This window comes from Colletotrichum fioriniae (genome assembly GCF_027942845.1).
Source record: "Colletotrichum fioriniae strain IMI 355084 chromosome Unknown scaffold_1, whole genome shotgun sequence".
NCBI classification, from domain to species: Eukaryota; Fungi; Ascomycota; class Sordariomycetes; order Glomerellales; family Glomerellaceae; genus Colletotrichum; species Colletotrichum fioriniae.
Genome location: NW_027076837.1, coordinates 3,286,786 through 3,314,648, shown reverse-complemented (window position 1 = coordinate 3,314,648; position 27,863 = coordinate 3,286,786). Strand labels below are relative to the sequence as shown.

General features: G+C 51.7%; 6 protein-coding genes across 6 annotated transcripts; 2 read left to right on the top strand and 4 right to left on the bottom strand.

The window, feature by feature from the left end:
* Positions 1-1,788: 1,788 nt before the first annotated feature.
* N0V96_000834 (uncharacterized protein) lies at positions 1,789-2,355 on the bottom strand (the record flags this gene model as incomplete). Its single annotated transcript, XM_053193178.2, has 1 exon — positions 1,789-2,355. One exon carries the CDS (start codon positions 2,353-2,355, stop codon positions 1,789-1,791), a length of 567 nt encoding a protein of 188 aa, XP_053049296.1.
* A 4,304-nt stretch (positions 2,356-6,659) lies between these two features.
* Positions 6,660-8,563, top strand: N0V96_000833 (uncharacterized protein; the record flags this gene model as incomplete). The annotated part of the gene is made up of 2 exons (XM_065756051.1): positions 6,660-8,436; positions 8,502-8,563. The coding sequence occupies 2 exons, from the start codon at positions 6,660-6,662 to the stop codon at positions 8,561-8,563; spliced, it is 1,839 nt and encodes a 612-aa protein (XP_065615291.1).
* A 273-nt stretch (positions 8,564-8,836) lies between these two features.
* N0V96_000832 (uncharacterized protein) lies at positions 8,837-10,057 on the bottom strand (the record flags this gene model as incomplete). Its single annotated transcript, XM_053193180.2, has 2 exons — positions 8,837-9,192; positions 9,523-10,057. The coding sequence occupies 2 exons, from the start codon at positions 10,055-10,057 to the stop codon at positions 8,837-8,839; spliced, it is 891 nt and encodes a 296-aa protein (XP_053049298.2).
* Positions 10,058-12,382: 2,325 nt separating this feature from the next.
* N0V96_000831 (uncharacterized protein) lies at positions 12,383-14,122 on the top strand (the record flags this gene model as incomplete). Its single annotated transcript, XM_065756050.1, has 2 exons — positions 12,383-12,388; positions 12,449-14,122. 2 exons carry the CDS (start codon positions 12,383-12,385, stop codon positions 14,120-14,122), a joined length of 1,680 nt encoding a protein of 559 aa, XP_065615290.1.
* Positions 14,123-14,286: 164 nt separating this feature from the next.
* N0V96_000830 (uncharacterized protein) lies at positions 14,287-16,037 on the bottom strand (the record flags this gene model as incomplete). Its single annotated transcript, XM_053193182.2, has 2 exons — positions 14,287-14,719; positions 14,773-16,037. The coding sequence occupies 2 exons, from the start codon at positions 16,035-16,037 to the stop codon at positions 14,287-14,289; spliced, it is 1,698 nt and encodes a 565-aa protein (XP_053049300.1).
* A 3,742-nt stretch (positions 16,038-19,779) lies between these two features.
* On the bottom strand, positions 19,780-21,676 carry N0V96_000829 (uncharacterized protein; the record flags this gene model as incomplete). The annotated part of the gene is made up of 5 exons (XM_065756049.1): positions 19,780-19,893; positions 19,955-20,931; positions 20,985-21,003; positions 21,063-21,536; positions 21,647-21,676. The coding sequence occupies 5 exons, from the start codon at positions 21,674-21,676 to the stop codon at positions 19,780-19,782; spliced, it is 1,614 nt and encodes a 537-aa protein (XP_065615289.1).
* Between the last annotated feature and the right edge of the window lie 6,187 nt (positions 21,677-27,863).

The following is a 27,863-nucleotide window of genomic DNA, read 5'->3' as shown; positions in this document are numbered from 1 at the left end:
AGCACAGAAACAACACATCGCTAACGAAAGCCAAGAGACTCGAGAGTCCAGGCGCGACGACGCGCTGCCAAGCCACTTCCCGTGCCTCTTGACGTCACCCAAAGTGCGAGGGTGTAACTCTCGACGGGCCAGCCAGCAGCGCGACACTCGCCTAAGGCGCAGTTTTGGGGGCAGCTGGGGGCTGAACTAGACTTGACGACAGGGATCATCTGCAGCCTTCGGAGATTCAAAGCCACTCGAGGCCTGCCAAAAAGGCTTGGCTGATGCTGTTTCGTCCCAGCCACAGCAAGAAAAAAACCAGGCGCATGCCCTGGCTTTTGTTGGAATGAGGCATTGTATCGTCTGGACGGAAATGAAGCTTTGGGAAAAAAATGTCTCTCCTTTTGCGCTAGCAGATAATGTGATTGGGATTGAACGGAGTATGGTTGATAACTCAGAGGTTTTATTGCATGCGATGTCAAGTCGACCCGTTGCCGCGATTCTTTCAATCAATTTTTGATCCTTAATGCAGAGTCTCTGAGGTATTAGTGTGGACGGTTCTATTCGACGCAGGCGTTAGCAGTTTACTAAAGAAATGTTGTCCGTCTATTTTCGACACTCCGAGCCGCGATATCGCCTATATCATATTTCAACCAACTTCGAGCATTCTCCTACCAACTTGGAGAGATGTCTTCTGATAGATTCGACTTTGACTCTGCCAGATACTGTCTCTCAGGTAGTCAACTACGCTCTTTGTCCCCTAACAAGACAAGCATAGCAGAGTCTGGCGAATTTGGCAGAGCAAGGGTGCATCTCGCTTCATATCATGCAGCCCTCTATTCCCGGCCCCTACATGTACTTTCGCCATGTTATGTCTAGCATGACGCTTATTCTGTCAACTACGAAACAGTCTTAATAGGAATATCTCTTTGTTTCCTTTGAGCTTAGGTGGCATTTATGACAACAGAGAATAATGGAGATGAATCAGATTAACCAATCATTTTCTCATGATTATCTACTCAAGATCGACCACCGACTTAAATACAATTATGCCAGCCCACAATCGAGAGGACGTCCGGTTTTCAAGACAGTCTAGGTAGATATATAGCTCAGCTTTAAATCGATGTGCGGCCGTGAGGCCTTCTACTTGAGGGTTGAGGTTGTTGCTGTGGCGTCTGGGCACATGCTTGCTTTCTGCCTGCTCCTTAGGTAGTGCATCCCACGTGATGCCTTGTCAATCTTTCGACGTGAAAGAAAAGTCTACGAGTCTTAGATACGCACTAAAGTAGGATGTTTCGATTTGCTCTAGTTGTAGTTGGGTTGGTGTGGCTTGCGGCTTTACGCAACACAAAAATAGTTCAAATTACCAATTACAATTTCTCCCTCGACATCCTTTAAGCATTCTTCTTTGAGGATTGAATTTACAGAAATACGTCAGAAGAGTACCAGTAGCAATGTCAGTAGTGGTGATACTAATTATGATGATAGTGATCTTGAGTAATGTAGAAGTCAAAGCTCGAGGCGTGGCACACTGGGCGATGTCGCCAGCTCGACTGGTTCCTAGCACCAATTTTTACGTGGCAGCAGAACAATAAGTCCAGTAGTGCACACCGACAAAAAGCAGGTTTCCAAGAAGATTGGTTGGAGCGTCGCTGATCGTTTCTCAGTTATATGCCAAGGGTGTTTTCATCGTCGTTGTACGCAATTATCGAGTGCACCTGTGACTTACACCGTACACGAGGACGATGCAGCCACGAAATTGAGTCTGATCTCCGGAACCACACGACAATGCACAAACCAGCCCAGAAATCATACCTTTACCTCCTCCTTCGCAAAAGCCGTCCTCTTCATCAAACTCTTCTCATCCTCACCAGCCTCAAACCTCTTGACCATCTCTTCAGGATCAAACCTCGGCCCCCTCGGATCCTCCCCAAACTCCGCACTGGTCATATACGCAACAGCATCCTCCTTCGTCTCAAAGACATCCACCTGCGTCTCGATTTTGCCGCCGTCCGGGTCGCGGTAGTACATGCTCGTCGACATGCCGTGGTTAACGCACCAAATAGGTTCAATACCTAGGTCCCTGCGGGCCTTGTAGGACTGCAACAGGTCGCCGAGGGAGTCAAAGGTCAAAGCGAAGTGGTCCATGCCGACGGTGTTGTCTTGTCGCGGAACGGCGGTGGGATCGTTGAGGATGGCGAGGCGGTGGTGTTCGTGGTCCCATGTGAGGAAGGTGATGAGGGGGCTTGAAGCGGTGATTTTTGCGTCGAGGAAGGTTTGGTAGAAGGAGACTAGCTTTTCGGGGTTGGCGGTGCGGAGGACAAGGTGGGCTAGTTCGGAGGGTTTGCAGACCCCGGTAGAGGCTTTTATCGCCATGTTGTCGTGTCGTCTTGGTTTGCTGTGGAGGTGTTTACACGATGGATGTATGATGTGGTGGTGATATGGGGATGATCTGCGGGTGGATGGTCTGGGGAAAGGGAACGTGAGATTTCGTGTGGGGTAGCTTGATATTTAGATTCTACCTTACCTTAAGCTGAGAGTGCAAGACATCTGAAGGAGCTGGTCCATCGTCATACCTTTGTGGAACGTAATCAGTCTCGTGGCTCGCTCAGTATGGCTCCATGTCTGCTTACGAATAGCATCTCCGAGTGGCTTGTTGCGTCCAATATCCAAAGTCACAACAGTCCGTGGACGGGTGCGCCACTTCGGAGTTTTGGCGTCAAAGGCCGTTGCCGTTGGACGAGTCGGGTGGATGAGGACCCGGGCCGGACGTCCGCCCGTAGTCGTACAGCATCTCTTTGAACCAATAGGGTGGTAAGAAATGTGTCATGTCCTCTGACTGTGACTCGGGGCGTTTTCCAGATGGAATGATGGGATGCTTTTGGGACACAAAAATGTGGAGGGGAGGGATGTCGGGACCGAGCTTTTGCTTCTCCGCGGTGAATGGCGCCCCGACTGTCCGTCAGCTCATGGCGGCGGGGTAGGAATAAGTGCCCGCCGGTACTTACGCTGTAGCTGACACCAATGATGCAGCTATTACGATCCTGAAGAAAGCGAGTCTGAAGTGAGGAGGTAAAGTGTTGCTTACCTATCTAATTGTCGCAGCTTGCAGCATTCACCCGACTTGAATGTTGTGCCCGGACTGTGATCAGCCGGGCAGTTGGAGGGGTCGGCGGGGCTCGCAGGCATCGGCAAGGCAGCCCGGGGAGAGCCACCAACGGAGCCACAGGGCACCTTTTAGCGGCCCCACCGTGCCGTACCGGGCAGAAAGCCGACTTCAAAGCTCCCGTTAGCCCCCGTTGCTGACTGCATACAGTGTAAAGCACAGCATCACACCGAAGCATTCTTTGCGCACACAACAAACGGTGGCTCATCATCCAGCCTGCTTCAAGCAAGATGGGCATCAGCCTCTCGTATGTTAATGATACGTACATCATGGGAACTACCAAGAATTAGGAGGAGAATTGCCAACCGCTCGCCGAATTACAACAGTTGGCTACCTCATGCATAAGGCGATACCCCGCGGCATTCTATTCAATCCCGCAAAGTAACAAGTCATGCACTTCCACAAGCCCAGCACCCGCGAGCCACCCTGCGAACTCATTCCTGACATACCCAAGATCAGGCCGACCAATCTGGTCAAAGAGGCTGATCCGAATGGTCTCATCATTCTCGGTGTGGCCGTTGACCATCAGCTCAACTGGAAACGTCACATTGCGCGAGTAAGTCTTCTGACCCAAATTCCGTGAACAAGTCTCTTCGTCTAACATTATCTTGTAGATCAAGGAAAAGGTACTTTCCAGAATGGAATGGATCAAGCGCATATCAAAGTCCATCTGGGGCCCGAGGCTCGAAAGGATGAGGGAGCTCTATCTCAGCAGCGTGCGTCCCATCATATCGTACACTTGTGCAGTCTGGTTTGTCCTCGGTGACTCGGCATCCCGGTTGTATCAGACCAAGCAGAAGCTTATCCACGAGCTTCACTCTCTTCAGAGCGAATGTCTTGCCTCCATCGCAGGCGCATTCAGGAGGACATCGAGTCTCATGCTACACAAGGAGTTGTTCATCATGCCAATCGCCGTCTACCTCCACCAGCTCGCCATGGCACATCGAGCACGTTACATATCCTATGATGAATTCAAGCTCATTGACACCAGATCTTTCCCCTACAAGCGGAGTCTCGCATTCCTAGCCTCACATCCGTACAGGGCCTCTTACGTCCACGCCAAGGTCCTCGCAGAGAACACCAAGCCACCGCAATCAGTCACCAAATACATCAAACACCAGACCAAGGTGCTCAGTGCCAGCTTGTGGCGGGCGTATCTCTTCGAGCGTACCGGGTCCAAGACGGCGCACCGCGGCCTCAGTGGCAAGCCTGTCGCCATGTCCTCTCCATGGGGCCCGAATAACTTCAAGCCATATAGAGAGAGGGCTTTCGCGTGCCCAGTCCACCATTCTCTTCCAGTGCAGAACTGGCTTCATTGGACTGAACTCTTACCTCCATCCGAGAAAGGTATGTCTGCTCCCCCCCTCTCCCAACCTATCCCTCAATTCATCGCTGACACGGTTGTTAGCTCGCCGAGACGAGCATGTGCCCTTGCGGTTTGGTAAAGCACACGGTCGAGCACCTCTTTCTCGATTGCCCGTTGCTCCTCAAGGAGAGGCGAAACCTACCGATCAAATCCTTCGCTCACACCGACCCGCCCTGGCGTAAGAAAAAGAAGCGTGATGAGGTTTCTGTCGGGGCTTGTTACAGACATGGATCGCTGTACAAGGCGAGTAGGGCGGCCCACGGAATGCTCAACACATCTTGGGCCCGAAAAGTGTCCATCGCGAAGCTTCTCAACGACTTTCCTTATGAGGCCTCCATGTGGGCCATTCACAACTTTGGTCTCGGCCAATTCGAGTGTACGGACGTGCACATGCTCAACGGTCCGTCCATCAAACATCCTGATCTCCTCTTCGCAGGAACGTAGTGATTAAAGCAATTTATTCTACTATGAGTACGTCGTCCTTCATTTTCATCCATTTTTTTTTTCCCTCTCATCTTTCGATGTGCTGATAACTCGCTCTCTATCAAGGAGATCTTGGCGCTTGTAGAAGCTCCCCCTCAACTTCATCAACTCGCCTACCATTCAGTGAGTGTCGCATACCCACCTCTGACATCGTTTCTCGAGCTTATATCTGCCATCTCCAGAACTCCCACTCTACGAAGGTCTTTTGTATGGCCTTCTTGACTTCGCCGAGGTAGTCTTGCGTCGTGTTGTCGTCGTAAGTCTGCCCAATCACATAGGGTATCTCACTAGAGGGACATTTACTAATCATTGGAAACAGAACAAAATACTCGAAGTGCTGTGCTTCTGTCGGCGTGTAGTTGTTCCGCTCGAAGCTACTCTGGTGTCGTTTGAACTCGTTCCTTAAGACATTCAGATCTTGTCGACCTTCAGCACCTCGTTCGATAGAGAGCAGGAAGACGGCTACTCGGCAAAGGAGTGAGTGATCCATATGCTGTCAACGCGACAATGCCCCTTGCTACGTATACTGATATCTTGCCGCAGCCGCCACGATGACGAGCGCATCCTTTTCAGTACTGAGGTCTGGGCTGATGCTGAGCACAAAGTGCTCTAATTCGGTTCTGTATTTTCGGGCTGTTGAGAGTGGTTTATGTCGCTTGTTGGTGGATATGTTGATCGTTGTGAGTCCTGGTTCACCTGAAGCTGAGGTGGTTGTGCCTGTCCTAACAGATGCGCCCTAGCTGGTCATCATCATCTTGATACAGGAGACGTGATCCATCTTTGCGCTGTGTAGAGTGGTTGAGAGGATGGATTGTGAATCATAGGCATGGTATGTTTATTCCATCTCTCGGGTTGGTATCGCTCTTCACTCAGCTGACACATTTATGTTGCCCTGGATTGCAGTTCAGTTTCTCATTCTAAGTACTTGGCAACTGATGCCATAGAGGTGTCTTTCTGTCTAAGTTTTCTCATCTTGAGGCCATTGAGGGTAAGTCGAGCTCTTAGCGGCCTAAACCCTGCCCACTCTTAATGCTGACCATTGATCACCCACAGTTAACTGTGAACCCGGATGATGAAGAGGTTATTCAACAACCCTGAGATCTTGAGGTTTATCTTAAAACAATAGTGTTCAACAGCATTGAGTAGATGCTGCAATAGTGTGATTATTCGATATGTAATTGTGTGGAATTCTTTTTTTTTTTTTTTGCCCATTAACTTAAAGGGGCGGAGGCGCAGACGTATATAATATGACTACTACATATTGCCGGGAAACTGAGTGCCAACCTTGATGATGTGAATGTGGGAATGTTTAAACCTATTTTGCCAGCTCACCTATCACTGAATACATGCCCCCTGGTTGTCAGACTTACGCACTTGTTCCCTTCTTTCGCGTGAACCTCAGGCGGCCTCAGTCACTACATGTAGTGGTAACCTCGCGGATGGGTAGCATTGGATGACTCAGATACACCGCGATTGAGTTCGGCCATAGTTCAGTTCCTCCACCTTAGCATGTACCTGTTCGAGACATGATGGTATATAAGTATTACGCCACGCCCCGCCCGGACTGTTGGAGCTTTCATTCTCATCCTCCCTAAACACCCTCGCCAGCTTGACTTGCACATAGCTCACTGCGACGCCCCATCTTCAACTTCCACTGTTCAGACAATGGTTTCTGAATCCACTTTTCTTTCCCTCCCCCGTGAGGTGAGAGACGAAATTTACGGCCACTACGTCAGAACAGACTGCGGATACGTATGTAACTCGGAGACCTTAATCGCAAGAACGCTAAACATCAACAGCTCTGGCAGCACTGACGGCAACCTCGGTATCATTGCGGGCGTACTTGAAAGAGCCGACGGTCATCCTATTGATCTCGGGCTGTCGCTCACCTGCAAGCTTGTGGCCGACGAGATGAGAGGAGTTGCTCTGCGCAAGAACATAATTACATTTTCAACTGCTACCTCCGAAGAGCTGCGTATCGTTGCTCTCCAATTCGATATCTTGATAAAAGCTGTCGACTCGAGCCAAGAGTATCTTTTCCATCGAGCAGGATACACTATACCACAGATTGCCCGCGATCGACTGAAACTGGCCTACCCACAACTGGCTCCTCTGCTTGAAGATTTAAAAGAAGAGTATGAGCTGGCTGATACTTTGAAACGCCGTGGACCCTTCGGCGAGGCACCGTCACGATACCGGGCATTCTGCAAAGAGGCATTGGCAGCCTCATCTATCCCCGATGTCCCTGAAGTTTCCGAGAGGCACTATACTTGGGCGGATCCCACGAGAACGGGCCTCGACAGCGAGCCACACGATGCCTTTCGAGTCGCCAAATGCTCCGTCCACCACTGGGCCATCCCCTCCGAAGAAGTATTAAACGACTTGGCAAGCGGTCTGGACATTGACACCAACGCTCGGCTCGCTGGCGCAATGACGACAAAGGATCGTTCGAACTATCGCTTTTCTGCCGCGGCAGCGGCAGTCTGTTTCCTGCAATCGATGCCTGAGGGAATGCAAGGACATCTGCGACGGATCATCCTCGACGAGGACCGCGAGGCAGTGGCCAAACCACAGTGTCACGCGCTCGGCCTGATTCCCTTCTGCAAGCAGAACCCCGGCCTCCGGATCGAGCGCCGGGTTAATTTGTGGCGGAACGCCTTACTGCCAGACTCGAACTTCAACACCCCGTATACCCGCCATCAGGCCAAATTCCGAACCATGACCCGACGCGAACCAGTACCGTGGGGCGTAGAGGACAAGCAGGTCACCGCCAACGTCTCGCAGTGGGTCATGGAAGCACTCGCCCTCGCCTCTGCGGGGATGCCGCCTGCATCTTTTGCTCTAGTTCTTGACGGCCAGCCGGCGCCCCAGCTGTGCACGGAGATATTCCAGACGACGATCCAGCGAGACGTCGCGTGGCAGGCGGCCTGGCTTGCATCGGTGGACCAGGGAATCGTCCCGCCGACGGAGTGGTTCCTCACCCGGTTGGTCGTGTTCAACAAGCTACGAGTCGCCCGCAGAACCGGGTACTTTTACCGGGGATTTCCTCGCGCCATGAGAGATATCGTCCAAGGGACATCAATCGTGAGGTGCAATTTTGACCCGGGCGAGCTGTGGAACGTCGACCGGATTGTGCAAGATCACCGGGCTTGGACCCCACAGCAGTGGCAAGAGGCGTGGGCCGACCACGAGCCAAAGACGTGGTTTCCCGTGGCGCCGCTCCCGTACTTCAAAGCACTGCTCGAGGAGGATTTGGTGCCGCGATGTGGCAAGAAAGAGAAGTTGTCGAGGTCGCGGCGATCGAGAGGGACTGCCCACGAGGGTGGTCACGTCGCACCCGCGCCTCGTCAACAAGGCGCAGGTAACGAAGAAAACCTGATTCTCAGGTGGTGGGTGCACCGAAACCATGCGTTGAAGGTAATTAAGGAGAACCTAGGACTTCGTCTGGTGCTCAATGTAGTCATAAGTGTGAATTTAGGTTGGTGCTGTACTTTGTCGACTGCTGAGGGATCGCCGTCCTGCGACCAAAGGTCTCGGGCCCTAGTCTCAACGTCAAGACTGATGTCTAAGTTATCCGGTCACATGACAGTAAATTCATGCTGTGTTAAAATAAACAAAGACTGTCACTCTCAGCAGTTGTACGATTACCCGTTCTTTCAGAAAATGTAGAGTTCTAATCGACACGAAACGTGGGTGTGAGATGGGTTGAGACTTCGATGTCACAAACCTTTCTTGCATCAAGTTGCGGGCCGCCGGGAGACTGCTGGCCACCTGGAGAATGCGGCCGCCATAGGTCACGTACAGGTGCTACCTACAGCAGCATCACTCCCATCAAATTCGACTCACGAAGACTGTCTCTGCGGTTGACCTTCATCGTCCTCTGTCCACCAAAATTCAGTCTTCTTCTGGATGCCTAGTTTCAGCGGAATATCACTATCCAGGCTCCTCGTCTTCGACCCTCTTCGACGAGGTGACCCAATCATCGTCGAAGGCACTTCAAAGCGGTCACCTCGGAGTTTGCTATTGAGATACACCGACTGCAACGGGTCACATCTGACCGTTGACCCTGGAAGTGTCTGCTGCGCGTTACTGTTGCTGAAGAAGTGGACGTAAATGGACCTTGATAGAGCGAGGTTTGCGGCGATGATACCCAGGAACAGTTCGAGGTTTGACCAGATACCGGCTATGCAGTATGCCCCTGCAATACAGTCGTCAGTCTCTATTTCGGTTGGTTCCGTTGAGGGTAGGGAAGGTTGGACGCACAGCTCAAGTCCGAGGTGGAAATTCCCAGTGATGCTGCTCTAGCGACGCCGAACCCGGTCGCCCTACAATACAAAAGGAGAGACTGTTAGTTGATGTGATGTCTTTCATAAACACTCAAAATCGCTTCGAAGAATCTCACATAAGGCCTAGTCCCATCAAGCAACAGACAGATATCTTTGTCTGTCGAGGGATCTTGACGTTCCAAATCACCACCAGGGGAAGTAATGAGCAGATGAGGTCCGTCAAGACCGAGTATGCTATCAACTCTGATCAGCAACCAAGCCTTGGAGTTTCCGCAATATGTTGACCACACCAATTGTCGCATAGATGAAGTAAATGCGGATGTGTGTTGGCCAGCACACGGCTGACTTGCCCCTCCAAAAGCCAACGGGCTGACACTCGGCTATCAAAATGATCACGACCCCGAAATTTGTAATGAGGACACCAGCCATGATGACGTGCAGCAAGCCCTTTAGCACCTTGGTATCTTTGATGCGAAGGATCAGGAGACAGATTGACACCTTCAAAAACGCCACAGAGATGAAAAGCAGCATCTGTCCCCACCAGCCGTACATGTTGATCATCATGTAGTCATGGTCGCTTAGATAGACTCGGTGTCTGCCGTTTCCGTGTTTCCACTGCAAGACAACGAAGGCAAATCGTATGATTGCCGTTGCCCCTGCGAGAGCAATGGTCAAGTCGTCCCAGCCGAGCTTTCGGTTCGCTGCTCGCACCCATAGTCGGAGGCCGGTCGTGATAATGAGGAAGATTGTCAGGACGAGGGCGAGAGAAAAGGACATTGGACCGGCATCCTCGTTCGGCGGCAGTGAATCATCTCGAGGGCCTAGGTTCATCGTCGTGGCTGCTGTTTGGAACAGTCTATTCACGCAAGCGATATCGTCGAGATCGTGTTTAAAGATCAGTGGCACGCCGTCGCGGCGTTTCCAAAAACGCACCTGACGGAGGGAAATGCTGCCATCTCAGCAATGGCTAGATACCAGTCATATAAGTTAGCTTTGTCGGACCATACCCTTGTGCCGTTTGGGCATTCTGTTTCAAACAAGCCCGCCGCAGAACGCATCAAACAATTCGTCCGCATATTTCAGGAAGACTGCAAAATTCAGTGGCGCCCAGATGGTGGCTCTTCGGATTCCCCCCAGATATCGCGTTACCACTCGGCCGGCAATGTGACTCAGACATGCAGAATCGACATTAGGCTTCCCGTGCCTGTTCTTGTGAATGTAAAGGGATGGCCGCACGACAACCGTCCGGAATGCGGAACCCGCTCCGCTCCCGTGCAGGTTCGACATCTCGAGACCTCGGATTCAAGGGAGTGTTTGCGCAGCTTCGATTACACCCTGGCTTCCGCCTCTTTGGGTTTATGACTCGCATCCCCACAGTTTTTGTCTGGGCATTATTTAAGAGAAAAGAAGGCGATGGCAAGACTCGGATCATCAGAGACGAGTTGACTTTGTGCAGAGATAACCTGTTCCAGGGCTTAGGGTCACACAATTCTTGTGATGGAAGGTGCCGATGTATCTTGAACCTAGAAGGCTGTGAGTACATGCGCTACGAATTGGGAACGAAGCCCCAGCCCTGAAGCAATGTTGAGTGTTGTGTGAGAACATTGGTTCTTAGAAGTCAAGTATGCAAGTTCTCCCAAGCCCCCATAAGCTCTTTTCAAAGCTAGGCTCATCCGGTGTTGAGGGTCGTGTTACCCAGTCAGCTTGGAAGTCCGATAGCGAGCCCTTCCTGGGCCGTGGGGGATAAGATCCTGGACATGGCGCATAGTATCCGTCCCATGTACTGTCGAGATTGTCCATATCAACCTCCTAGTCCGTCTCCAGTATTGTTTCGGCAGAAGATATTATCTTTACCTGTGCTAGACAACAATCTTTGTTCGGGCGTGATTCTACCAACCCCTCAGCGTGAGGCCAGAAAATCAAAAAAGCAGGGCGACTGCAGTTCTCATAGTATCCTGTACATTCAGATGAGATGGTAGAAGTATGTAAGTGAGTGACATAGTCTCTCCCATCGCCATAGTTACTTGTCTTTCTTCTCTTTGATTGTTCGATTGCTACGGGTAGAGTCTTCAGCAAAGCCCAGCAACCCCTTTACCGCGCCATCTTGGCGCCTTCTCGTGCAACCCACACAAACCTTGTCCATGTAAGCGAATATCAGTCTAGCGGTGGACCTTCTTCCACAGATGCCGCTGTCGCTCCCGGTGTGGAGATTCGTATTGGACTGGGCGGGGGGCACGACCGGGGTAAACTGCCGATTCCTTGCTGCAAAGTCCGAGGAACCCCGCCCAATTCACAACAACTGACAGAGACTGCAAAGCCAGGGCGTCAAGACGATGCAGATTCAACGGTCCATGGTACACCACGGATAAAGTAGGTAAGATCAAGGTTGCCGGCGCCATTTAATCTCCCTCCGAGGGTTCTCTAGCGTTAGAAGCTCAACTATTTTCACCCCGCTCGGGAGCGAATGGAGCTTTTACCCGGAATCCCTCCCACGTTTCCTCGGTTGGTTCATCTAATCGTGTTTGATGCTGCGCTGCGTGTGCAAGGGTTGATTGACCATCAGCCAAAACGCCCGGTTGTAGTGTGCCCTGACTCGATTTCATGGGTCCTGTGGAATGATTGACTATTTTATCCCGCGATTTGCGAAGCCAACAAGAAATTTAAGGGACCCAAGGTCCTCTCATACAAGTAATTGACGGGTCCTTGATCCGAAGCGTCCGTCAAGCATTCGAACCGTCGCATAAGATTGACTCAAGGGGATTTCTAAGTGGTGTTGGGTATTCTGAAAGCCGTCCAGACGCACACTTCCGGCGACGTTTGTGCCACCGCCGGGCCCGACAGAGTATGCATCTTCCAGCCCTATCCGCCATCTAAGCCTGCATATCCGCGTGGCTCGTTTGATTAAGATCAAGCTCCTACCTCGTGTAAAGGTGCCTCGCACGAAGGTCTCAATATACCAAAATGTTACCTATCGCCTCGGTCCTGGCTCTGTTTGTAGCAGCGGCGTCAGCAGCGCCTAGTCAGCCGACTGACAAGGCTTTTGACTACGTTCGTGCTCTCTAACCGCTCGTACCGACCCAGACTCATGATGCCAATTAATCAATGTCTGTACAGATTATTGTAGGGGGCGGGACTGCAGGTCTAGCTCTATCTACCCGTCTTAGCCAGGGGCTGCAGAACGCGACAGTCCTGGTCATCGAAGCAGGTCCATCAGGGCTCGGCGACGAGCGCATTGAGATTCCGGGTCGGAGAGGTTCGACTTTTGGGAGCAAATACGACTGGAATCTCACTACTGTGCCACAGGAGGGATCCAATGGCCGCATCTGGATTCAGACGAGAGGGCACGTCTTGGGAGGGAGCTCCGCACTCAACCTTTTCTCATACGATAGGGCGTCTACAAACGAATATGACGGATGGGAGGAGCTTGGTAACCCAGGGTGGAACTGGGAGTCGATGCGGTCTGCCATGATGAAGTCTGAGAACTTTACCTCGGCCAATACCCAGTACTACACCGGGAGTGAGGGCGTTGGCAATGCTGGACCTATCAAAGCTCTGATCAACCGGCTTATCCCCAAGCATCAAGCCCCGCTGTTCCAGGTCATGAACAGCTTGGGCATCAGAACAAACCTCGAATCATTGAATGGTAACGTTCTGGGCGTTCTGTATTCGCCCAACAGCATCGAGCCGACCCACTACAACCGATCCTACAGCGCAAACTCCTACCTGCCCTTGGCCGGTCCAAATCACTTCGTTCTCACAGAGTCAAAAGTTGCCAAAGTCAATTTGAAGACTACCTGCCATGGAATTCAGCGTGCTACTGGCGTGACTCTTATCGACGGAACCGTCCTATCCGCCCGTCGTGAGGTCATCGTCTCCGGTGGAGGTTTACTAAGCCCTTCTATTCTGGAGAACTCCGGCATTGGCAAGGCGGATGTTCTATCTGCTGCCGGTATTGATCAGATCATTGACCTTCCAGGAGTAGGGGAAAACCTTCAGGATCACATCCGCATCCAGGGCTCATACGAGCTGAAGAGCAACTACACTGGATACGATCGTCTCAAGTATGACACAGCCTATGCTGGCGAGCAGCTCCAGCTCTGGCGGGAAGGCAAGACTTCAATGTACGGATATTCTGGCAGTGGATACATGTTCACCAACTGGAATCAAGCTCTTGGTGGCAATGGAGAAGCAGCGCTTACTGCTCTTGCTCAGAAGTCGATTGGCGGTTCCGATAACCCAGTCGAGAAGAAGAAACTCCAATGGCTCAAGGATATGACGGTACCTCAACTGGAAATCCTGTTCAGCGACGGATATACTGGTGTCAAGGGATATCCCGCTTCAGGTAGCCCAGGTTACGGCAAGGACTACTTCACGCTCATCGCAGCCATTATGCACCCCTTGAGCCGTGGACATGTCCACATAAACCCTGCCAACCCCTTGGGACCCCCTCTTATTGATCCAAATTACCTTTCGAACGAGTACGACTTGCAAGCGGCCATCCAAGCGATCAAAAAGTGTCGTCAGGTCGCTCTCACAGAGCCTCTCAGATCCACATGGGTTTCGGAGTACGAGCCAGGCTTGAACACCACGACAGACGCGCAATGGCGGGACTTTGCTCTCAAGACCACGTTGTCCATCTACCACCCGGTTGGCTCCTGCGCAATGCTCCCGAGGGAAGACGGCGGCGTCGTTGACCCGTCACTCATGGTCTACGGGACGGAGAATCTCAGAGTCGTGGATGCAAGTATCATGCCCGTTCTGATCTCAGCCCACATTCAGACCGCGGTGTATGGAATTGCGGAGAGAGCTGCCGATATCATTATTAAGGCTACAAAGAATTGATGGGAGGTCTCACCCAATAGTTCCAGTCACAAATCACCCAGAATATGCTGACTAGTAATGACGTTGATGTTCCTATGTAGCGTCCGATGAATCATCTTCTTTTGTGCATGTAGTTTGCTATTCAGAGCTCTTGTTGGTACGACATTATCTACAATAATACTGTTTTACTTTCTTGCCGCAGCAAACTCCTCAAGCCAAGCTTGTACGAACTCCACCTCGAAGCTCTGGGCCTCTTTGACTGGTAACGGTGGCAGGTCAGCCGTTGTCTCGTTCTTGAAAATGCCATTTTCGTCCCAGTGATGGACTGCTCCGCCCGTGATCACCAAGTTGGGTTCCTCGGTGGTCGACTCTGGCCGTGGGAGCCCGATCTTGTTGGGAGTCGCAGATCGCCACGGGTCAGATTCGCCATCAATGATGGCTACGCGAGGGTAGCTGAAGTTGTAACCTCCGTACTTGTTGATGGCTTCAACGTCAGGTAGCGAGGTGATGTTGAAAGCCTTTCGACAGATGACTGTGGAGTAATTAATGTCAATCAGGCGTGAGATCAAAGGAAGCTGGTCTTCCGGGACGCCGGAGCCGGTCTGGAGGTAACCCCATCTAAACACAAATGTCAGAGTTTGGTCACAAGGATTCTGGGTTTGGCCACTTACTGCGAACAATATTGATAAGCCCACAAACGCCAGGACGCGCTGAGATCATCAGCGGCATACGCATCGTCACTTCCAGGTCCAAAACAGTCGTCTTGTGTCTCCGAGTCACACCAGGACGATGTATAGTTGACGTAGCCAATGTAGTTCTTGAGTCGAGGAACCAACTCTGAGACTTGAGCCTCATAGCCGCCAATCTCAAGTAGGTAGCGAGCACTCGAGTCGAGACTGTCCGTCGCGGGCCACACGAGTTCGTCGGAGGTCATGTTGCCACAGTAGAGAAGGAAGTCGTCGCTGTCAATAGCTGGGTCCCAGTTCCGACCCTGTAGCCCTGCAATGCCGCCCCCAATTGCGCTCGCAAAGTCGACGCTCGCAGTCACGTTAGGGAGTCCGAAAGCAGTCTTGAGTGTTACAATGTCCTCTTCAGTCGTGTTGCCCTTCTGCATCAAGATGTTGTCCACCATGTGCATTAGCTTCTGCGTCGTCTCTGCGCATCCCTCAGGGGCGAAACGCCTTGCGGCTTCGTAGTATTCCCAAAAGTCAACCACGGCGGCAGTAACGCCGGAAGAAGAGATAGCGCCCCAAAAGACGTCAGGATACAGCTTGCGCAGGAACGCGACGAATGCACCGGCATATGAGCCTCCGTACACGATCCACGGTGTCTCCGGTGCCGTCAGGTTTACTTCCGCCAGTTTGCCGGGGAAAACAATGTTCTTGGCAAAGTAAGCAGTGTCCGCTAAGGCTTGATCTGTCGTAAGGAATCGCAGGTTTTCCGTGCTAAAGTCTGGGGTGGGATAGCTGCGGCCATAGTATCGATGTTCCAAGATGACGCCGACTCCGTTGGTGGCCTCCGCCAGGATGGCAACGATGCCCTTTTGCAAGAAAGGCAAGCGGCCCGCGCCGCTGGTTTCGCCCGCTGCCAGAGCGATGACAGGGCCTCCAGGCTTGTAAAACCGGTCGTCGTACCAGTATCGCAGAGGAAAGCTACCGTTCGAGTGCGGCTCGTACATGGAATCATTATGGAAGTGGTCAATGGGAACCGAAAAGTTGAAAGGCCGATAGAGAGTGGACGGATCCGGCGCACCGGGGGTGCTGTCGTTGGCGAATAATCGGACGACTTCGGGCCCTGCAGCTCCTTCGGCAGCGGGTTCGAGCTCGGGTTGGAGATGGAACTCCCTCCACATCTGAGCCGGGCTAAGTTGCGGTCCAAGAGCTGCGGTGACCCGGATCAAGCCGAAGAAACCAACTGTCAGCCAAGACGGCGCCATCGTGTCGGTTTGACCTTGTAATAAGAAAGAAGATCAACTTGAATTGAAGGCAGCTGCAGACCGTACAAAACTCGCGCCGACAAGTCGCGCCCCCGGCCATATTTGTGCTATCCGTGTCGCTGCCGATCATCGCAATCTCAGTCCGTGGGTGCCGCGGCGTCGTACGAGGGGTCCAGGGACCCGATTGCGTCTTTGCATGTCCGAATGCTACCTACCTGATCGGTCCTGGCGTCTCATTCGACGATACGAACTCGTTGTTCAAAGTTCGATGTTCGACCTTCCCGAAAAGCATAAACTTCGATCTTAGATGGGGCTGGCCAAGGCCTGTCCCCCGTCTTTTTGGACGTCATGGATTATGAACCCGTTCATCAGACTTTGAAGGGGATCTGCAATCAAACGCTATCATGACAAGCTTTTTGTCTCAAATAGCTTTGTTTTCTTTAGACTTTGGGATGTTTAATTCGAGATGAACCAATACAGCTTGCCTACGCTGAGGTTTTGATTGCAAAACGTGCTTAGTACGCATGCGCGGTACTTCTAAGCTTAGAGGCGGGGCAAAAATAGGTCAATTTGAACCGTGTCAGCCTAGTTTAAGCTCGTTGATTATGTATTCAACACAGCTGGGTTAGTAAACAGCACTTATTGTAAACGTCTGGGAGACAGATCTGTCGCTAGCCTTGGTGCCCGGGGCTGCTGCAATTGTGGCAGCGGCGATACATGGACTCAATGATGCGAGACTAAAGTATTAGCACAGATGGTCGCAGCAAGTGATCGAAGCACCGCTTCACAATATGGAATTCCCACTGCTCACCTGCTAGAAGAGATGCAAATGGTTGCACCCACGCATCTAATTAAATGGTACAATTATGCCATGTAGTTCAAACTTACTATGGGTGGGCATTTCTGTGAAGGGTGTTCGCGAGGATACAAATGATACGTCCCGGCCTGTATATCTCCAGAATTATTGTTCAATCTCTTGAGTGCAGAAACTTGATTCAAGTAATCAAGCTTGTGAGAGCTCTAAACAGTCTGATTCTCTGCGTCACGGCCTGGTGCCTGGATCTCCCCTCGTCTTAACACCACCACATCCGCCTCAGGTCCTTTGCTAGATTCGCCATTGCGGAGACGGCGATAATAAATAGCTAGGCCTATTAACCCTACCCATATCGCTAACTCTGATCCATATATAACAATTCCATAGATTTTCAGTGTCTTCTGAAAGATCACAGACAGAAGCGATGCAACATCTCCACCCAGATCCAATGTCGCGAACTTGAGGGACAAGCCCGCGTCCGATCGAGTCTTCAACATCTGAATGTAATGTCGGAGTACGCCACCAGCCAGAAGAATCGCAGCTACAATAGCCATGAGAATTGATGGCCACTTGTGCCCGCGTTCGTGTGCCAGTTTGAGTGCGTAAACAAGTCCAAACTCGGCGCCGGCCAGAACAATGGCGAGGCCAGTGACGCTAGCTACGATTTTCCGAGTGCCCCAGTTGTCGCCATGATATTTGCACTGACACCAAGTCCAGAGACTGAGAAATATCAAGATATTGGGCTGTATCTGGAGGGCAATGTTGAAATTGTCGGCGATGTTGTACACGCCGAGGGGCACCCCAGCAATAGCCCATGAGAGGAAAAACGTTGACGATAGGGACTGGGTGTCGTGCCGCTGCCAATTTTTCCAAATTTGTGGCAAGAGCTTAGATAAATTTTAGTCGAGATTTTTTTGGAAAGACAACAAAGAGAAATGTTGGTTTCTACCTGAAGCGACCAGAGCACTGCTCCAAGGGTGCCGAACACGTTTGCGGCAGCGGGGTTGTCCATGGTCTTCTTGGGTATTGGGCTCGTGAAGAGATTTGAAAGATGTGTATCGCTACAAAGTAATTAACACTTAATGTTTGATGCAAAATCAAAACTCGTCCAGTTTGACAGAATATACAACGCATTTATATGCGAACAACACCCTTCCCACAGTGAAGGGGTTGTGATCTCAAACTGACCAATCATATCGTTCATCTGGAAGATGATTTTGAATTAGCCAATCATGTGCTTTGACTAAGGAGAGCCGAGATCGGGTCCAGACAAGTGAGTGACTGAGCCTAGCCAAATCTCGACGCCAAATCTTGCTTTACCATTTTCGCGGTGATCTGGAACCATTCTCATCAAACCTTCTCGTCGATGGCCTCTCAAGCCAATGAGACCATCGATTCTGCCCGGTGGCTTCTCGTCTCCCGCCGCGACCTCTCTGCTAACTCGTCTTTCTTCTATGGTGTCAAATCGACCCAAATCTTTTGCCGGCCGACGTGTCCTGGTCGTGTCGCTCGACGGGGCAATATCATCTTCTTCAACGACCTGCAGCATGCCTCGCAATCCGGATATCGGCCCTGTAAGCGGTGTGAGCCATGTAATGACGACTGGAGCAGGGACAGCAGCGGTCGCAAGATTGCACATCATGCGCGTGCTATGATTGTGGCCGCCGAGGCCGACAGCCTCAAGTGGACCGTAGGAGCCCTCGCGCGGAAGTTGGGCGTCGCCAGCGCGCATCTCCACCGGCAGTTTAAGAAGTGTTTTCTCATGACTCCCAAGGCTTTTGCGGAATCTCTTATTGTGCCAGAGAGAAGCCTATCGGGGTGTTCGGGACTCGACGGACGAGTTCTGTCCTTGGACTACATGTTACCAGAGACGTCTACAGACCTCGAAGAATACCTTCCTTCGAACGACCTCATGGACAATCTCTCGACTCGGTCTGCGGATGATGTGGACTTGTTCATAGCCCTGGGCCCTACTATAGATACGGGATCTTGAGTACGTATAAAGACTGAGTTTGCATACTTAAACATTGAATATTGATATGAATTTCCTACAGGATGAGCTTCAATCCAGTATCAAGCTTGAATCAAGAATCACTTGTTATAGCCTGGAGCGTTTTCTTGAGATGTGCAATCATTTATATTTGATTGACTTTTTTGCCATTCAAGCCAGTTTTTTTTTAGATTTTAAACCTGGAACAACTCATTTACGGCCAGACAGTCTTGGTGAGGTTTGTGCTGACGAAAGTAAATGCTCTACTACTAGTAATAGTGTCGTGGTCGTGATAGCTTCCCGGAAGCCATGTCCCTTCGTCATAGGTGACAGTAAGCCTTCGACGATCAGTCGTAGTCTCGTTGAAAGAGTTCACAACGAAGAATCGAGATATTGCAACTATAATTGAAGTAGCTAGATAACATAATCAAAATATCTAGGTTTGATTCTCAAATTCAACAGCTAAATACGGGTATGAATTGGTTGCATACTACCCAGAATGCAACTCATCTCTAAGTGCGTCGACACTGAGTATTGAACACAGTCTCTTATTCACCGTAATGTCCCCGGTCTCTTTTCAAGAGCATAAACGAAAAGAGAAAGATGCTGAGACGGAACCGCGAGTAGGAGAATTACGAACTTACAGACAAGAACATTATCAACAGATCACCAAGTTAAGTTTTGCAGTGGATAAAATGTGGTATAATAGGTATAGAAGATAGCATAGGCTAGCTAAAGGGTGGTAGGTGTTCAACAGCCGCCGTAAAGCGACCCCTAAACATAAAACCACGCCAGCCATGCAAAAGTAGGTGGCACGACCCCGTTGTTTCCGTGTCCTTGTATCATTAAATCTTTACTCCCCAACAAAACACAGTGCCACAACTAGCTCGCTCGCTCGATCATGTAATTTGATTGATATCGTAAGGTGGCTAAAGCGTTTAGACGTCCTGGACGTTGACAACATCGCCGTAGCGGTCGACAGCGACCTCCTTCCTCTGGATGGAAGCCTTGACCGGCTTGTCGGCAGCGAAGATGTGATCGAGTTCCTCGAGCTGTTTCAAACGAGTTAGTGCATGCTTTGAATATATCACTGGGCTTGATCTGAATACTTACGGTGCGGCCCTTGGTCTCGGGAATGAAGACGTAGATGACAGCGGTCTGGACTGCGTCCCAGATGGTGAAGATGATGTAAGTCTTCCAGGCAATCTTCTCCATGGAGACGGGCCAGGCGAACTGGTTGAGAAGACCGGCGGCATTGACAGCCAAGTTAGAGAAGGCCATACCCTTGGCGCGCATCTCGAAGGAGAGCACCTCGACGGGGTAAAGAGCCTGAAGGGGCGTGATACCGACTGAGTAGACGGAACCGAAGATGAAGATCATGGCCAAGCAAGCTTGAGATGCAGCTGGGTTGTCGAAAATGGGGGCACCACTGTCCGTTTCACCGATCTGAGACTTGGACAAAATGCCTGAGGCGACAGTCATGCCGAGCCAAACGATTGTGCAGGCAGTGAAAGAGAAGAGCAGGAGGGGACGACGACCAACTCTGTCAACAAGTAAAGCACCGCAGATGGCGCACAGGAACTGCTGGCAAGAGTTGATGAGGGTGATGTTGGCTTGCTGGATGGGGTGGGTGTAGCCGGCGGTGTCGAGAACGGATCCGAGGAAGTACGACAGAACAGCGTTGCCAGCCCACTGGCCGAAGATCGAGATACAGACGTTGCAGGAGAGACGGTATACGGAAGCGCGGTTGCGGAACAGCGCACGGTAGTCCCACCAGCGCTTGTCGGCACCGTCCATGTTGAGGAGCTCTTCATACTCGTGTAGCTGGAGCTTGACCCATGGAGAGTCGGGGTTGCCATTCCCGTGGTACTTTGCGAGCACTTCGGCAGCCTTCTCCTTCTTATTGTTGACGAATAGCCATCTGGGAGACTCTGGCATGAACATGCAGAAGATGACAATGAGTCCGGAGAAGAGAGCCTGAAGCCAGGTGATGAGGCGCCATGAAGCATCACCCTCGATGTCCAGGGCTCCGCGAGCTGCACCAGAAGCGATGATAGCTCCAGAAAACCACAGGGTGTTGTACAGGGCACCTGAATGAGTCAGAATTTCGTTCGAGAGAGTGAAGCTGAGAAGTAATACTAACCAACTGTGCCTCGGAAAGCCTGAACAATCGTTAACACAACATTCTTCGCTTGTTCAGTGGATTGAGGTTGTCACTTACTGGGTGGTTGATCTCGACGACGTACATGGGTCCAGCGGAGGCGGCGATGGAGACACCGAAACCGAGCAGGAATCGACCTCCCATGAATTGACTAGTGCCATTGGCAGTTGCCTGGATGCAGGTACCGATGATAATGATGGCTGCACCGATGAACATGCCGATTCTGCGACCCCAGGTGTCGAGGGCGGGACCGACGAAGGGAAGAGCCACAACACCACCAATCTGGTACATGGAAGAGATAATACCAGCCCAAATACCGTCGTTCTTGGCGCCATAACGCTCCTTGAAAGAAGGGTTCTGAAGCAAGTTGTTGATCAAGGAACCGTCATAACCGTTCATGGTGGAACAGAAGAAACCGATGAGAGAGAAGGCGTAGATCATCAGCTGGGCTTTGGTCCAGGCACTAGGAGGTTCCTTGATCATGGCCTCGTTGAATGCCTCGCTACCCCTGACGACCTTGGTCTGGATTTCCTTCTGCAACACCACGACATGTTAGCTGCTGCTTTCTAAGATCAATCGTATGGGGCTCGGTGGTGAAGGCCACTGCGACTTGCCTTGTCGGAGTCATGGTCGTGGGCGTGGACAGTATCCACGGTATCAATCTTCTCGGACATGCTGACTGTGTGCGGCACGCGGCCGAGGCGCAAGTTCCCTTTGTTGTTGGCGGAGAGGGAGTAAGCTAAGATGGCCGATCACCACAGACCAAGCTGTGTGTAATGGATCTTGAAAGCGGGAAAGTGGATGAGGGGGGAGGGTTGAGGATGGAGAGCTCGAGACAAAGCAGGCCAGGGATCGCGGGGACACGCCGAGGTTTTATGATTTTCGGCCTTGGAAAACACCTGCGACGGGGATGAGGAGTAAGATTCCGATGGAGAGGAAGCGGTTCTTGGTAGGAACGAACCCCAACCTTCAATTGCCCATCAATTAGTTCGGCCGTTTCGAGCCTACCACCCTTGCATGGGGTGGAAGGACGGCCCATTCCCACATGGGACCGAAAAGGCGGCTGGACTAGGGCGAATGGTCCTTGGGTTTTGCTTGTACTGGCTGGGCAGATCGTCGGTTGCACCACCCTCGTTCACGCACCCCCCTATCGACCCCTTGTCCTTTCAGAATTCTCAGAACAACACCTGCGGGTGCTGGGTTGGCACTTGAGCGACGGGCCAGTCCACCAGCATCCGACTTTCGGGCAGAGGACATGCAAAGAGGCGTTGCCTAGATGGAGTCGTCGGATCTCGCCTTTAGCTGTGAGGTCAAGCTCACCATGTTCGTTTTCTGACCTCGAAGAATACGTCTCAGGACGTGACACTGCTTGGCAGGTACCAGCTACTCGTTTTCTCGGTCCCGTGATGGCTGCATCGCAATCAATGTGAATGAGATGGGAGGCGTCCGGGCGGTTCATCAAGCAAACCTTGGGGGCGGCTTATGGTTCTGGGCTGTCTGTCTGCCTTAGTGCGGAGGGAAAACCCCAATTACTCTCCAACGATGCTTCGTCCGTGCCGAGTTCTGCTGAACGGGTATGCAGGGCCTGACGAAGGAACGCTAATGAAGGCGTGTCAACCTAGAAAGCCCATCCCAGTAGACGAGACGAAACGGGCCGGCAGACGAGATAGGCCAGCTTGGCTAGTGTCTGGCGTTGACGACGTGCGCGTTGGGTTTCGATTACGGTCACCAACGTTGTCAGGCGGAGAAGCAGAAGCGTCAAATCTATTGTCCTGGCCGGCCTGTTCTACTTTCACCCTCCCCGGATCAGCGGGTCGACAGGCTCCGTACCCTTGCCAGGATGTTTGCGGATGCTATGCTGCTTTGCTACCGGCTCGATGGGGCGCTGGAGAAAACGCCAAAAAAAGGTTTTGCTGAATCTGGGGCAGAGCGTGTGGGCTTGTGGAGATGCTGGCCGTCTTGCCTCGAGTCGACCGGGTTGGTCTGTTGAGTCGAGCATAAGGTGACCTATTCGGAGTTTGCCCAGGTGTCTAATGGGAGAGTCATTGTTGTCGTTGGCAACAACTTCTTTCAAGCCCGGAAATCGAATCATTGTAAGCCAGTTCAGGTTCCTCGGTTGCCCAACAGCAGTAGTCCATGGCGCGCCCGCCCGGGTCCCTGAGACCACGCAGCCGAAGACACACGAGCCCGTCGCACTCCAACGCGTTCTGTGGCGTCTGGGTTGGCTGGGGAGGGTTGAGATGGGGAAGAAAAACTGGAGGGGAGATCTGGAGAAAGGGACGCCAAACCAAACTGGGCCACAATAGCTCAGAATGAGAGGATTCACGGTCGACTCCAGCCGGGCCGTCTTTCCATGTGGCCTGAGAGCAACACCTGTCGACTTTCATTTGCTGTCTCTGCAGACTGAAAATCATTGAAGCGACTGAGGACAGTGTCCTCGGGGGACTGTCCTGGGCTTTCTTGAGTGCTCACCCAACCCCTGTTGTGGTTTTCGCGCTCTCGCTAGGAATGTATCTTACTAAGGACTGATACTCATTTCATGCTGGTACTTTACAAGACAGCCCAAGTATTTCGCAATAGCGAAACGCGCGGCTTTGTACTCCGTATACGCTGGATAACAAACAGATGGGGTTATAATCTTTGAACCAGACTACTGCGTAAAATCAGTCTAAACCAACCAAGCTTGCGGACACATGTATTCCCATCTTAGTGACTTTCCATAGTTCAGCATTCCTGGCAAAGAGGAAACGGCGGAAAAGATCATAATTGACTTGACAAATGCCCCATCTTCACTTTCTGGCGCCCTCCGAGTCCTCTCCCCATCCTCTCGACAGGACGCTATTCCTATCTGGTAGACGGGCCGCCTTCCTCCGCGCTAAAATCTTCCTCAATGTGGCAGCCCAGGCCGGGAAACGCCTCTAGACTCAGACTCGGAGCTAAAGCACCCAGTCCCTGCGATCGCCGGCCCACCCACCCTTGTCATCTTGGAGCCGTTCTATTCTCATATTGGACTTTGGATGTTGCGCCGTTGGCTTGGGATGGAGAAATTGGAGCATCATGCTTTCTAACCTCGAGTCTGGGAAGCGGACGGACATGCACACGCTTGCCTCCGTACTCACGCACTCAAAAGACAACCATTCAGCGTCGGCTCTTGATGGGTCCTCGCGACTGCAAGCCACCGGCAATGAAATCCCATTCCTCCTCCTGAGTTCCAGCGTATGAGAGCCGGTCTCGACGTCTTCTTGATGATCCACACTGAGTGGTGGAATCATGACCCACGGGGGAAAGTGAGGCACATGGGCGCACGCGACCCATCGGTGCGGATCTCATGTGCTTATCATCCTGGTCTGCCAGTCAGTCCATTGTGCTCGCTAGTCACCGAGTCTACTCACATCAGTCGCTATGGCCAACTCTCGACCTTGATCTTGCATCAAGAAGACTTTATTCAACGAATGGTCACACATTTCAGCCACAACTGCAGTGCGTATCCTCAAACCGGGCTCCTTGATCCGTTGAGCGGGCCGTGGTCCAACGCCACTGTACAGTCTCCCAATAGGCTTGGGGTGAAGATTTACGGTCGGTGTGAGAACCTCGCCTGTGATCTCTCACCAGGGTCACGGATCCGAAAGCCGCTGTCCATGCTGCGCCGCTGGTGAGTACTCTAGAGTCTAGCGCACCGCCCGATCGGCCGGGTCGACCGCGTGAGCGGCCTCGAATGTGTTCCGCGATCCACATTGATTAATATGTCAACATATTCGCTATTCGGGGAAGCCTAGTGGACAGTTTGTCTCGCGCTCATCTGACAGGAAGAACACCAGGATCTTCAAAGCTGAGATAGCCCAAGGTACCTCGACAACATGCGAGCGTGTGGATGGCCAAGACCGTACCCATATCAATGTATTTTAAAGCAGTAAACATGGTGGGGTCGATAAGAGCCAGCTACCTCAAAATGGTAGATGGATCATTGATAGCAACTCGCAGTCTTCAGCCGATGGTATTGCATCTCCATCTTGCCGGCAACACAAGCGGGATCTCAGAGAGCGCTGCGTAGATCCTCACGGACAGGAGATGCCATGGGTCACACAGGCAGGATGCGTGATTAATCACTGATCTCGCTGATCCTTCAAGGGCACTCGCAAGCAAGTTGAGACTGAATCAAGTGCGAGTTGGGTTGCAAGTTTGCGACTCGCCTTAAGACGTTTTGCCTTGGTCATGACCAGCAGCTGTAAATACACCTTTTCAAGTTGAGATTCATGCCAAGTAGACGAGCACCTAGGATGGAAAGTTGCCGCTGCAAGATCCGCACCGACAATCCGACGCATCTCGGCGCCTCTGGGGTAGTGAAATGCCGGGACGGGGCACAGCACCTATGAACAGACAGAGACTGAGAATCAAAGGCAGCCCAAATAGCCGAAGAGGAGACCAACAGTGGAGAGAGTCCTGTTTGAGGTGCTGAGTCCTCACGCCTGGTTATACCGAGTTTGTTCACTATGAACGAAAATGTGAAGACACAGCTCCAGCATTGACTCTCCCATAAGCGGAAGAAGACACGATGCAGCCTGTTACCATATGCTTTCGCCCAGACCACGATCTGGAGACTGGCTGCTGCATGACACCCAGCCTCTTCTCATGTCTTATCCGGGGTTCCGGCATACCACACAGGGGTGACAGGCTTTCCACGGCAAGGCTTTCCGCCAGCCAGTACGCATCGGGCTCGGGTACAGGAGGACCTTTGATGCTAATCTTGTGACCGGAGAACCCACATGGCGGCGCTAACGGAACATCTTTCCTGGAAGAAGACCGGGGTGCCACCCTCCAGACCGCCCAAAGTGCGGATGGCTTAATTGGATCCGCGGTTCTGGGACCGTTCTCTCGGCGTTCGACAATGTTGGTGTCAAAAATTTGCGCAGCATCCTAGATCACAGGCTTTGGAGCTTCGAAACCTCGACATTGACGATCGTAGCGGCAGGCGGGCTTCGTCTCTTCCGCTTGGAAGAGGCCAGCATCTGACCAAGTTGGGCCTGGGGTGCAATCAAAGTAGAATAAGCGATATGCAAACTAACCTTTTGGTAACGTCAGGATGCCCCAAAGGTTTCCATTTTGGAACCCTCGCTCCATGATCCTTCATAGTCCTATTGCCTTTCTTCACCCAGGCAGCTAAAGAGGGCACTCGCCAACGACACACCCATCAGCCCGGGTACCTTGCCTTGAGGCGGGGGTGCGGCCGTGGTTCATGGAGGGGGTTGCACGCATGACAAGAAGCATAGCGCCCTGATCTCGTTGTACTAGCGGCACTGCGTACCGTTGCTAAGACGTAAAGCCTTGGAGAAGTTAAGAGACCAAGACGTTGCCTAGAATGCAGTCCGGGGCTGCTCGTCTTGGCTATCCGGGGTGGCGTCGCGTCCCTTCCGTAAGGCCTGCGCGTCTCCTTGTCACAGAGCCGATCTTGTGTAAGGCTGGGTTCTCTCGATATGGATCTTACAGCTATTCATGAAAGGTTCGGGCTTGTCATGCCAATTTGGGCATCGCGTTCACACTACCAAGCTGATAGTTCGGAGATCTTCAGCTAGGAAGGTTTCGTTACGGCCTATCTTGGACGTCGACAATGGCCATTCTTGCAATAACCTGAGCAGGTCCATGCCCTGACACAGGGTGTGTAGTTGCCTAGTATTGTCTGTGATTATATCTTCTTTAAATCAGGCCGAATCCTACATTCATCTAGCCCTCTTGGATTCATTCGCAAAAGACCAAGTAAACATTGAATAGTGTAGACCAAATGAGGACTATGACAAAGATAAGTAGTGTAGACATTTGATTGATGTCGTTTTGACTAACATCAAGAAGCTAGAGATCCCACTCGTGAAATCAACTACATCTGAGGGATAGCATTTGCGTCACTAGACACGTGAACGAGAAGTCTTCAAGTCTATCGTCTTACTCTATCTACCTCTAAACATCGTGTTTCAGTCGCTAGACTTGTCGACTTTCCTCCGGACTATCAGCAGTCTCAGATATGCCGCAAACACAACCGTGAGTGACATTGCCAGACCAGTGAATAGTTGGACACCGAGGTAGCTCCCAGTCGATCCCAAAATAGCACCAGCAATTGGCGGCCCAATGAGTGAACCAATTCCTTTCAACACAGCAACGAAGCCAAGTCTCGTTCCCAGGATTCCAAGATCATCAGTTATGCTCGCAAGAACGACCGGGGCTAGAGTGACGACACTAGCGCAGAAGAAGCCGTACAAAACCGCGAACGCCACGTTGCCTGCAGTGTTGTTCACGCTGATCCAGTAAAAGACAGTAATGGCGGTCATGGTACAAATTCCAATGTAGGTATTCAGCACACCAAATCTGTCAGCAACGAGGGAAGGCAAAATGCGTCCAGGGATACCGACTGCGTTGAGTATCGCAAGTAGATATTTGGCAAGAGCCGCTCCCTCCATGCCGTGTGATTGTGCGTAGCTTTGAATGTAGTAGAGAGGCTGGAAGAATGCGAGATTGCTGAAGAAAATAGCAACGCATTGAACCATGTATCGAGCATCTAGAAGGCCAGCGATTTCGGCGATTTCTTTCAGTGAGTTGTTCTTTGTTATTAGTGTCTTAGTGCCCTTTGTCCGAGGTCGTGCCACAACTACAGCGTAGCAAGACATAGCTAAAGTAACGAAGCCTATCACTCGGACAGTCCATGGAAAACCTACTCGAGGCTGCAAGCTTTCGAATATGAGAGGATAAATGGTAGCTCCCAGACTGCTTCCAACAGTTGCCACCCCCATTGCCAACGCCCTCCGGGCTGTGAAGTAGGCAGGGACCAAGGTGATGGCGACGATGTACAAACAGCTGGAGCCAATTCCGACACAG